Source organism: Nilaparvata lugens, chromosome 6 (genome assembly GCF_014356525.2).
Source record: "Nilaparvata lugens isolate BPH chromosome 6, ASM1435652v1, whole genome shotgun sequence".
NCBI lineage: Eukaryota > Metazoa > Arthropoda > Insecta > Hemiptera > Delphacidae > Nilaparvata > Nilaparvata lugens.
This window is the reverse complement of record NC_052509.1, coordinates 26,637,159-26,650,441: the sequence shown is the minus strand read 5'-3', so window position 1 is coordinate 26,650,441 and position 13,283 is coordinate 26,637,159. Positions and strand designations below refer to the sequence as shown.

At 34.9% G+C, this 13,283-nt stretch overlaps 1 protein-coding gene across 1 annotated transcript; it reads right to left on the bottom strand.

The window, feature by feature from the left end:
• Window positions 1-988: 988 nt before the first annotated feature.
• On the bottom strand, window positions 989-2,583 carry LOC120351863 (probable cytochrome P450 305a1). The gene is made up of 2 exons (XM_039430563.1): window positions 2,125-2,583; window positions 989-1,281 (listed from the first exon to the last, which is right to left on the bottom strand). The coding sequence occupies exons 1-2, from the start codon at window positions 2,219-2,221 to the stop codon at window positions 1,004-1,006; spliced, it is 375 nt and encodes a 124-aa protein (XP_039286497.1). The 5' UTR covers window positions 2,222-2,583; the 3' UTR covers window positions 989-1,003.
• Between the last annotated feature and the right edge of the window lie 10,700 nt (window positions 2,584-13,283).

The window sequence follows — 13,283 nt, the reverse complement described above, 5'->3', positions numbered from 1 at the left end:
TAGAAATAACCCGTCAATCACTTTTTATGCTGATCAATAGGGTTTTCAACCCCTTACCACCCCTAGTATTCAACATATTCTTATGAAATTTTAACAGTATGTACAAATTATCCTGTATGACAAATTCGAAACAAATCGGACAATTGGAAATACCCGGTCAATCACTTTTTATGATGGTCAATAGGGTTTTCAACCCCTAACCACTACTAAACATCATTATATTTCGATGAAATTTCAACAGTATCTTAAATATGTGTAAATCATCCTGTATGCCAAATTTGAAACGAATCGGACAATTAGAAATACCCGCTCAATCACTTTTTATGCTGGTCAATAGGGTTTTCAACCCCTTACCACCCCTAAACATCATTATATTTTGATGAAACTTCAACAGTATGTTTAGTATGTGTGAATTATCCTGTATGCCAAATTTGAAACGAATCGGACAATAATTAGAAATAGCCGGTCAATTACTTTTTATGCTGGTCAATAGGGTTTTCAACCCTTTACCAACGCTAGTAGTTGACATAGTCTTATGAAATTTTATCAGTATGTTGAGTATGTGCAAATTATCCTGTATGCCAAATTTGAAACGAATCGGACCATTAGAAATACCCGGTCAATCACTTTTTATGTTGGTCGATAGGCATACCCGCCAAAACTATGCAGATGTAGACATCTTTAATGGTGTTCAGTGCTCTTAGAAAAGATTCAGCCTGTAAATATATGTGAAAAGCACAGCTATAAACTAAGGAGAGGTCTCTCCATTGATGAGAGCACCTGGACGCCCAGGACGGATCCTGTAGGTTGGATAATTTGGACTATCAAAGTAGCGAGCCTCCTGGCCCTCGCCCACACAGCACACAAATTAGTGGACCCTGCTCCTCAAGTTCGTTGTGCCAATGTAGAGACGCTTTTTCTTCATTGTTTTCTAGAAACTTGTTCTTATACCTTTATGAGTCTGTATTATTAGGCTACTTATTAATCTGTAGCTAGGCCTATACTAAAAAATAACTTTCATCTTACCTTTCCTTTCTCCCATTGAGCGGAGACGTATGAAAAAGTTGTCTGGCCTGGCTTGAAATTCATTTCTGGCAAACACTTGCTTGATGAGCGATTCTGAGTTTACAACTACAAAAAGCTGACTGCCAAGTTTGAGTCCAATAATATTGCTGTTATATTTTTCTGCCAAATATGAAAGTGCATTGTGCTGCCCTCCCAATTTCCTACTAAGCTTCTTCAGCAATGGCGTATTACCGACAAATGGAAGCCACTTCGGACCTATTGAACAAATCAAAATTGATCTTAATATTAAAAAGCTGGCAAATGTTCTATGTTTTGCAAATAAATAAGACTAATAAGATGAGGTAGTGAATTACTATTATAATATATAGCATAGTCGAATCCTCCAGCAATTCAATTCAATCAATAGTTGACAGCCAAACACAAAGTTCATCGAGATAGCACTAGAAAAGGCAATAATCAAGACAAACTCAAAGAAATTGGCCATCTCACCCTCACCATTACCAATAACATTATGCTACACCCCATACAATGGCGAACCGTGTATTAACAATTTCTTGTAATTACTCAAATAGAGGTTTCGGACACTGTTGCATTATATATAGCTTGGGGTAATTTGAATAGTTTATAGCAAAGCAAAAAATATTATATGAACGTATAGACATTGAATGAATCAAACTCAACATATGTTAGTTGAGTGCCGCTGGTAGGCGGTTGCTGCATCCTCTTCCATTGATGAAAATTGAGTTGATATCTTCAATAATACCTGAGTCAAGTTATAGGCCTACATTGATTGGCAATCGCCTACCCACATGTTTCTAACAAGAAAATCGATAGTAAGTTTACATGGATTAAAGAGCAACGTCCAAAATTTAATACCTACTTAAAGTCGTTTGCCAGTTCAAGTTACGGTAGTGCACTTGTGCGACTAGAAGTCGTTGACGCTATTTATGTAAGTAGAGTTACTGTATGTTTTTGGAGTAGGTCTTAGAGAATGTTCTTGAATTTGCTATATTAAAGCAATTCTAAATAGATAAACTCTTCAAGAATAAAAAAATAAATAAAAAGTAGGCTTGACTATAATAAATGAAATCAATTCACCTGGTGGATAGTTTGTAGGACGCCGGCAAGAATTCAACAAAATACAACAGAATGAGGTTATAAAGCCGATAAGCAAATAAAACAGTTCAAGACACATTGGAAATGTAGTTATTAAAACTTAACAAGAAAGAATTAATTATTATAATTTCTGAATTACTTGTAAGTTACTATATGGGCAGTGAATACTAAAAAATGAAAAGAAAGTACTTGTAGAGGTCAGATTCATCAAGTCAATGGCTCTTCAAAAACTAATGCCGTGACCCCATGACATTTTCGAATGGTTATGTAGCTCACTAAAGTGATTGACAAATTAAAATAAGTCACATATTATATAAGAGTAGCCCTAACAAAAAAAAGATTACAATATGAGTAGTATGCAGCCTACATGTTGCAATGTATTCAACGTTTCAGCCACTGATCGGTGAGTGAACGATGAGATCGGTGAGTGAACGAAGTAGGTACTGTTTTGTCGTTGAACGATGGATGCATAGACTCACATGCAGCGCTATAGTGAGGTCCACGATATAATGACAGTATTTGATCAACTTTTTTTTGCTATCCTTGTCTATCATTCGACAAAGCCAGTGGTACTATCCTTTTCTAGGTCCACAACGATGCCAATTATGTTTTCGACAGTGTAGAAATATAATTAATTGATGCAGAGAATCGTCATCGCTATTCTCCTATCTTTATCTACTGTCATTATAACGTGGACCTTACTATAGATTATTTGGAATTGAAATCGGCCATTAAGGGGACAGCCTGGAAGATTATTACATACTAAAGATCTTGAAGATTTTTGTGATCTATAATATTACAAAAATATATATATATATATATAATATCTCGCGCTAAAATACCTCAATGAAACCTTTAATTTCAAGTAAGAGCTAGCATTGGGAAGGCATAGGTATTGTGCGTTTATACCTCTTCAAGGTCTTTGGTCTAACTGATAAGAAAAAATATCTGGTGTGGCGCACTCACACAACTTTCCTAGCCGTTATGAAAATTCATCACTTGACGCTAGTGTTCACGCGCATAAAAGTCTACTATTCAAAGATCCAAGACAGCTGGTGACAAGACAATAACACTGGAGACACACGAAGTCTGCTATCACAGAATAGGTACAGAATGGAAACTTGTAAAAAAACGCCTATCTAACTAATGCTTTTTACATGACGCCAATACTAAACACGTCATGTGACCTTGGGAAGTTCCAATCCTGGTCTTCTGATTGGCTCGTGGCAGTGAACAAGATCAATTGATCTTGATCATTAAAGTGATCCGAACCTACCATCAATACTATTACAATGCGGCGCTTTCTAACAAGATGGCGGATATTGGCGTCAGGGTACTAGCCAAGTTTCCATACTGTACTGTTATCTCTTCACAGTGAATGATTCAATGGAATCAACAGTTTGCAATTGAAATAATAACATTTTCTCGAATTTCGAGCTTATTTTCAATTTTAAGTGAAAATGTTACTGAACATTAATTGTAAAGATTTTCATGCTTAATCTTTTCCACTTGGAATTTTTTGTTTAAATTGTATCTGAAGCCTGATACTTGAGAATCCAAAATCAAACTTTGCATAGATGGGGCGGAGCTCCTGGAATTTTTACAGATATGAGACAGTTGATAAAGCTTATCAATGACTATTATAAATGACTATATAAATTTGATCAAAATCGTTGGAGCTGTTTTTGAGAAAATCGCGAAAAACCCTGTTTTTGACTACATTTTCGCCATTTAAGCCGCCATCTTCAATTGAATTTGATCGAAATTGTTCGTGTCGGATCCTTATAGGGGAAGGACCTTAAGTTCCAAATTTCAAGTCATAGATGAGCTATCGTGTACACAGACACACATACACTCATACAGACCAATACCCAAAAACCACTATTTTGGACACCGGGGGGCTTGAAACGTATAGAAATTGGGGTACCTTAATTTTTTTCGGAAAGCAATACTTTCCTTACCCATGGTAATAGGGCAAGGAAAGTAAAAAAAGGTCACATCCGGTTCGTTCACTGATCAGTTAATCATACTTTCCACCAATGGAAAAGAACGTAAATAGAGTAGCTGAATGAGGTTGTTTACAAATAATGGACTCCATTGTAATTTATGTGGACTGCATTGTAATGATACATCTGTGCTTCTAGAATTAAGTTTGTTTTTTTCGGTTCTTTTTCAAAATTATTTCTTTAATATATGAATCTTCTCTATTCAAGTGATAATAATGTGAAATATCTGTTCTATTTTTTGTTTTGAAGCATCTAAATTTGAAAATTTACTTTGTGAACATATTAGTGGTCTGAAAATTTTGCGAAGTGAACAGCTACAATACTTAACCTATTTCGGACTATGTGTAACCATATCTAAATTGGGGACAGGATTAACACAAGGTTACCTTATTTTTCCTCTCCCTATCATTTATATGATGTATACTTATTATATCAATCAATAAAGAATAAAGAATTTGGGAGCAGAGAAATGCTTGATTACATAAATTCAATAACATTTTGAATATATTAGAAAGCATTTAAAACTACTCCAATCACCTGATGGTTTTCCATTTTAATTGATTACAATGTTTCTAGTTTCTAGAGTTCTAGTTTTGTTTACAAAAAAATCTGTTGTGGCACACTCACACAACTTTCCTTGCCATTATGAAAATTGATCTGACGCTAGTGTGCATGCGCATCTCAAGTCTACTTGTAAACATAGATCTGAGCCAGCTGGTGACAGGACAATAACGCTGGAGACATACGAGGTCTGCTATCTCTTCTTAGTGAATCATTTAATAGAATCAACAGTTGCCGATAGTTTGCAATTGGATAATCACATTTTCTTGAATTTCAAGCTTATTTTCAATTTTAGGTGAAAATGTTACTGAACATTAATTGTAGAGATTTTTATGCTCAATCTATTCCACTTGATTTTTTTGTTTTAATTTCATCTGAAGCCTGATAATTGAGAATCTAAAATCGCACTTTGCATAGATGGGGCGGAGCTCCTGAAATTTTTACAGATATGGGACTTGTGGCAGTTGATAGAGCTTATCGATGACTATTCTAGGTACCAACTTTAATCAAAATCGTTGGAGCCGTTTTCGAGAAAATAGCGAAGAACCCTGTTTTTGACAACATTTTTGCCATTTTGCCGCCATCTTGAATTGCATTTGATTGAAATATTGTAAAGACCTTAAGTTCCAAATTTCAAGTCATTACGTCAATTGGGAGATGAGATATCGTGTAACAGACGCACATACACTCATATACACACACACACACACACACACACACACACACACACACACACAACACACACATACAGACCAATACCCAAAAACCACTTTTTTGGACTCATACCTTGAAACGTATTGAAATTTAGAAATTGGGGTACCTTAACTTTTTTTGTAAAGCAATACTTTCCTTACCTATGGTAATAAGGCAAGGAAAGTAATATGATCAACAGGGGAAACATCTGTCAGTCACTTAGACCAGTTATAGAATAGACACGGCCCATTGTATATTCATACTGAAAGTCAATGAAGCCAACATCTACTGCCAAATCCAGCCATCTTGACGTCACAACAGTGACGTCACACATCTTATAGATATAGTTACATTGTTGTTTAACAATGCATTGTTGTTAAACATAGCTTGTTTTCCAAAGCAGATTGTTATTTATTTATTTAATTATTATTTATGGAAATGGTAATCTCCTGCACAGCATATAATTGCACTGAAATTTTTAGGAAAAAAGTGGAATATCTTTTCATGCGTAAGTTGAAATTTATACACATAAATATTGTAAGTTGTAACTGTAATATTATCCTTGGTAATGATGTAAGTGGACTCATTGCAGCATGAAAATAAATTAGTTTTGTAGGCTACCGTACCTTACTATTTTTAAAACACATTATAATTTTGAAGCCAACATCACATAACACAATATAACCAGAGACAAGAGTAATATAGTTACTTATTATCCTAGTTACTTACTTATCCTTCATCTATGATATAACTTAACCGATATCGTTTTTGCCCGTAGCTCGAAATAACCTAAAAACACCATGAATCTGAAATAGACACAATCTGAGTTTTCCATACGATGCAAGATGTCAAGATGAGTGGAATTGGCAGTTGTTGTTGGCTTCAGAGGCTAGACTTCTCAGCGTGTCTATTCTATAACTGGTCTAAGGTCAGTCATGACTCATGAGCAACCGTTCAGCCACAGAATACACTCAAAATGGAAGGTATCAATCTAACCAAGATTTGAGTGCACCAAGACCACGACACATAACTGCATCATCTTGTTAGAAATTAAAACTACTGCTGTCACAAAGAAGAAGGGATCAGAGGGAACATTCTTACCGACTATTGTTTCGCCTAATGTCTAGTATCACTTATACCAGTAGAAAGCGCTTGTATACGCAAATGACGATTTCTGTCTGAGCTGGATTAGTACTGTAGTAGGGGGACGTAGTGGGGAGTCATTGGCATCCTACACTTCCCTCTCCAACAAACCAGTTCACACCACTCTCTCCCCCCAGCAAAACAACTGCTGACAGCATTTGTGGCTTGAGGCTAGAGATGGGAAGTTCGGATCACTTTACTGATTTGGGTCAGTCGTTCACGTTCACTGCCACGACCCGTTCAATTGAACCAGTGGCGCTTCGTGGATTTTTGAACTTGTAGGAGTCAAAAAGTATAAGTAGGGCTACAACCCCCCTCCCCAGTATAGTCGCAATGGAAAAGATCACATTGACTTTTTCTGCCATAGACAAATTCAAATGTTGTATGGATGCTGACATATAAAGGTGCGTACAGATATACGCGCTGCGAACATGAGCAATTCACTTTTAATCAGCTGATTATATCTGTATTTTTACAGAAACGGTAAGATATAGTTATAAAAAGCTTGGCATCAGCTGATTAAAAGTGAATTGCTATTGCTCATGTTCGCGGCGCGTATATCTATATGCACCTTTAGGCCTACATAAACACAACATGCAAGTTCACAACTCAAAATGATAAGTTACTCACATCATGGTCCACTTTTAATTTAATTCGATTTGTCGATCCTTCTTTGAAGCAAACATTTTGGTGACAGAGTCGTAGAATTTTGCTCCTGTCATCAATTTCTTGAAATACTGTTTTTCAATACACAGGAAAGCTAGTCCATTGAGTCGATTTTGATGGTTGAATTCCTAGTGTTTTTTTATGCGTTTAAGAGCCGAAAAGGTGCGTTCGGCAGAAGCACTTTGTAGCTGGGATAGTAACACTAGATGAATTAGTCTGCTTTTTCAATAAAAAAAGTAAATTCTTATGGATTTTGTTGGTGGGGAGTCCCTTGCGGGAAGGTCCCACCGCCTGAATATATAATTTAAGCTGTCAATGGGCCTTCACGACTGTCATACTTCAGCCGGGACCGACAGTTTAACGTGCCCATCCGATAACAAGGGAGTGATCTGGTTAAAAAACTTTTGGTTATGAGAGGGATTGAACACGGGATCTCTGTGCTGCTACGCAAGCACTCTATCCACTAGACCATGGATCACTTCTGCTTTTTCAATGAATGTCCCTGTTAAATAATTGTCCACTAAATAGTCATTCAATTTAGAAATGCAGTTAATGAAGGAAGAAGAGGAGTAAATTACAACAATTCAGCCTCCAAACTATTTACATTGAAATATTGTCCGTGTCCGTTTGGAGACTTCATTAGGTCTTGCAGAAAGCAGAAACATTGTCGGCAAGTCAATCGGTTGGATCAAATATCGATTATTTCGTTTCGATAATCCATGTGGTTGAGGAGCTACTTACGAAGGACCTTATTCAATCATTCATATACGAGTAGTTCCTTCCGCGTCCACTTAGCATGTAGCGCAGCGCTAGTGTCGAATTGTAGGAATAGATTAGACTTCCTACAACGCTACAAGCCTTCTTATGTTGCAAAACCTTACTGCTCCGTATCTTTCAATTCCGTATTTCTATAATATTTTGATAGGTATTCGCATGCTCCTATACCTATAGATACACTATGAAGACATTATTATTATTTTGTATCAAAGTGTAGGAACTTCCTCACTTCCTACATGGAGGAATCGCCCTAGAATTGAACAGTTAATTTTCTATAGCTTTCCTATAAACAAGCAAAAAAAAAAGGTCCACCACAGTTGATGTGTAAAGACAGTAAAAACAGGGGTTTACCCCAGTTGATGAATGGGTCAAATGAACGGGTTTTTTGAATAGATGTGATCCGGATCACTCATTCACCTTAATGACCCGTTCAATTCGAACGGGTCATGACCAAACGACACATCTCTACTTGAGGCATGCATGTCATTGTTTTGCTAATGATACATAGACTAGACATTCATTTTTCTTATTCTAATCACTTGCTACTCTCAACTCTCCAGATCGCATGAATGCTGCGTCTCCAGTGACAAAGAGGATTAATTTTTATTTATAATCAACAAGAACTAGAAAACAATAAGTGAATGAGTGGCCAGATAAACTATTGTCCATTATAAAAATGTAATATAATCCAAACTTTATTACATTATGTACTTCAATTCAATAATTGAAAAAATTCAAATCAATCTAATTTAATCCACAATATTGCGATTTTGAACTTAAAAAGAGCATGGATTTTCATGATTCATGGTGTTTTTAGGCTATTTCTAGCTACGGGCAAAAACGATATCGGTTAAGTTATAATGTGTTATGTGATATCGGCTTCAAAGTTATAATGTGCTTTGAAAATAATAAGGTATGGTAGCCTACAAAACTAATTTATTGTCATGCTGCAATGAGTTCACTTGCATCATGACCAAGGATAATATTACAGTTACAACTTACAATATTATGTGTATAAATTTCAACTTACGCATAAAAAGATGTTCTACTTTTTTTTCAAAAAATTCAGTGCAATTATATGCTGCACAGGAGATTACCATTTTCATAAATAATAATTACATAAATTAATAACAATCTGCTATGGAAAACAAGCTATGTTTAACAACAATGTAAGTTAAACACCACAAACACTTACACAACAAACTCAAAAAAGTTTTCTATAATTTTATTTCTATTCTATTATGGTTTGTCGATGCTATGGCACAGTATACATACATTATGGAAACTTGGCTAATACCCTGACGCCAAAATCCGCCATCTTGTTAGGAAGCGTCGCAATGTAATAGTATTGATGGTAGAATTTATTGATAGTACCGTCACAGTATACATACAGTACGGAAACTTGGCTATACCCTGACGCCAAAATCCGCCATCTTGTTAGGAAGCGCCGCATTGTAATAGTATTGATGGTAGGTTCGGATCACTTTAATGATCCGGATCAATTGATCTCGTTCACTGCCACTAACCAATCAGAAGACCAGGATTGGAACTTCCCAAGGTCACGTGACGTGTTTTGTGTTGGGGTCATGTAAAAAGCATTGGTTAGATAGGCGATTGATTACAAGTTTCCTTTCTGTACTTATTCTGTGGTACCGTCGCTTACGTAACTACAAGCACAGAGGAAAGAAACACTACTTGGGATAAAAATTGTATTTTATTTAATGAGAAATCACTTAGAGCTTTGATTAGCTACTTCAAACCAATGTCAACATGATGCTATTACTTTTATCTAAACACATGATCGACTTCTATTTTCTTTTCTGAATAGAAAGTTTTATCAATTATTACAATCAATTGGAACAATCAATTGAGTTTCTCAATGTTTAAGGAATATACTATTCTAGGGCAGGTTGCACAAACACATTATGCAATTTGACCGTGATTAGATGCCGATTAATGACGTCTCTGCTTCTCTAGATGGCTCCAGTATATAGCATTCAACTATCATTTTATCTTATTTCATGCAACAGGGATAAGTAAATCTTTCAAGTACAATACCGCATTTCAACATGTTTGTGCCACGATGCTTTTATTAAAAATCTATAAGGAAAACGTCTGAAAAAATTAGAAACTTGTGAAATGTATGTTATCTCCTTATCCGAAAGTTGAAAATTTTCTTTCAACTTTGAAAAATGAAGTACTATTCATGAATATTGTTCAATATCTAGGCTATATTCTACATTGAATTGATTAATAAATAATGAATAAAAATGAAACTCACCTGAGTTGTTCACCCAGATCTTTGCTGTGTCAGTATCCTGGGGAAAGGAGAACATTTTCAATCCTTTAACTTTTGCCCAACTGTTGGAACATTTCCTAAATGCGCATCTATTTCCCGACATGATTTTCTATTTTATTTTAATTAAACTAGTTACTATAATAATTATTCAAAGTAGGTATGTTCAAATTCTGGGAAGCCTACATAATTAAAGTTAATAAATCTTTGAAAATCAATGACTAAGCTATAATAACTAGAATAACTTTCAATTGAATTTAAAATATAATTTATTTGATTTAAATTTAAAAATTTTCATAATCTTATTCAGAATTTAAGTATTTTCATAACAAAATTCTCATTAAAAATAACTACAGTACTTTTAAAATATTTATAATAAATATTTTTATTTATAAATTATTCAGTATTTAAAAATAACTACTCAACAACTTTTAGAGAGCGCCGGAAAATTCAACCCCTAAAGCCGAGAAGGGAGACTGAAGGATGCTGGGAGCAGAGGCCTGCTGTTGCTGCTGAACTACGAATGCGCGCTAATATAGTGATTGAACACCGCACCAGTGGACAGAATCGAGTTGGAAAATTAAAAACATTCCACTTGTGACTTGGCAACAGGGCAGATTGGCAACAGTGCACGTCTTGGCAAGCATCCAAGCATGCGATGATTGTACGCGAAAGACCACTAACGCGCCTGAGTATGTGTTAGTGCTAAGGTGGTGGGAGTGTGTCAACTGCCTGCGCCTGTATCATAATATTATGTGATCAAAATCTGAACACAAGCGCGCTCTATCGAGAATCTTGAGAAATAGCCGTCATAATTCTGTTTATGCTTATTCCGTGCTACAAGGCTAGAACCATCAGGTGATCAGCTGTTCAAAAGCGTACACTTCAACCCGTGTTTACATTGAAAACCCTATGTTGAATGGAATTTTTCGTGAATAAACGTTAATAATTCAATTGATAATCACTTTTTCGAATAAAGACTTGTTATTTCATTTTTCCAATTCAAATTCTAACCTACATCATAAATTTCAAGGCTAGTTATCATTGAATTATATTAATATTTTTAGTTATTGGTTAACCAATGTGTAGGTTATATTAAATTTGTTTCAAGATAGCTTATTCAAATTCAAACTTACTTCTTTCACAAAAGTATTAGGTTTAGCAGAGTCATGGTTTATAATTCAATTCAATTCAATTCAATTTATTTGCCATATATACAAGATTTATACAATTACAAATTCACATAATAATTAGGTACATCCTACAGAAATTCAGAATATACTCTATTCTAGAAATAATAAAAATAAATTAGTTATAACATAACTGAAATCCCAGTTGTACTCATTTTACCGGCAATAATTGCTAGCAGACACGTGTCTGATCGCTAGCAATGAGTTCAGTTCAAATCATTGAAAGATTTTTTTTTTTTTTTGACTGAAACACAAAAAATGAACTTTGTTGAAATTCACAAAATCATAATAATTGGGTACATCCTACAGAAATTCAGAATATACTCTATTCTAGAAATAATAAAAATAAATTAGTTATAACATAACTGAAATCCCTGTTGTACTCATTTTACCGGCAATAATTGCTAGCAGAGATCTGATCGCTAGCAATGAGTTCAGTTCAAATCATTGAACGATTTTTTTTTTTTTGACTGAAACACAAATAAAGAACTTTGTTGAAATTCACAAAATCAAAATATTATTATAGGTATTCACCAAATCAATCTATTATGTGTAATTTTATGACTAAAAGTCTATTTTGAAAAATATTCTAGTTTTTACCCATTCATCAATATCTTTTGTAAGTTTTTTGTTTATATAATGGGTGAAACAGTATAAGGGAATCATATTAATCGGCATATTGCAGTTGTGTTCATACTGTCTTCTACTTACTGAAAGTCTGGAGAATCTGACCATGAATTCCATTGTAATCGATGGATGAGTGTTGTAATTGAGAGCACAGATTGTTGGTAAATGTTTAGTTTTATTAATAGAAAGGATTAAGTTTTTTATATATTGCTGTCTTATGACAATTATCATGTTATCGAACAACAATAAATTATAAAAACATTGTTGATAAACTAAATTATTTTCTTTTTGATGAATTTATGCATGATGTATTTACGGGTGCGCTCTACTCTATTCTGGAGTTTAAGACTAGATTCATTATTATTTCAAAACTTTCAAGTAAAAAAGTGTTGATTTTGAATTGTGTAGGACAAATATTATATATATATATATATCATGTAAAGCTTTTCCTGGGGGAGTCACTCTCACCTCCAAGGATAGGTCGATACACGTAGGATGAATCTTGCACTGAATCAACGGTGTTGAGGTTATAAATTTTGTAACTGCGTGCGTGGACGCTAAGTATACACCAGACTGATTGGTTCACTACAAGATTCAATACAATTGTCGGAATCGCAGGAGGCCTAAACGCTCGCTCACCCTTGATTCTTCTTATGACAGATTGTATGGTGATGAAATTTTTATAAGTAGTGTAGCGATCGCTAAACACTGAATACGGATACCTTAAAATTATTACCTGTGATGAAAGAGCATACAAAATCATACAGGTCGAGCAAAAATCCCGATGTAGATTATTTACGGGACTGCGTCTCTAATAAGTTCCGAAGATTAAGATAGGGTACAAGGACCAGATATCGTTCGGAATATATTTCAAGAACAGAGTCTTGTCGGGATTTAAGCTCTATTGTAGGAAATTATATGATCTCCGCTGCATCTGCTGTACAGTTGATGTATTCGCTCCTAAGTCGAGGTTGGTAACAGATAAAAGCCGATATATGAGCAGGTAAGGACAGAGAATAAATACCTCGATCTGACCCCACACAATACATCCACTTAGACCTGCTCCAATATCCAGCTTAATTCAATTATTTCAATGATCATATTCGATCGGTTCTTGATAATATAGAATGTATCAGACTCAATAATTGACAGGCTTAAGAAATAATCGAACTCAGAAGACGA

Coding starts and splice junctions, on each gene's coding strand:
- LOC120351863 (XM_039430563.1), bottom strand. CDS start 2,221: ATGTGTCTTGAACTGTTTTATTTGCTTATCGGCTTTATAACCTCATTC. Junction 1,282..2,124: donor TCCTACAAACTATCCACCAG/GTGAATTGATTT, acceptor TTTGTTCAATAG/GTCCGAAGTGGCTTCCATTT.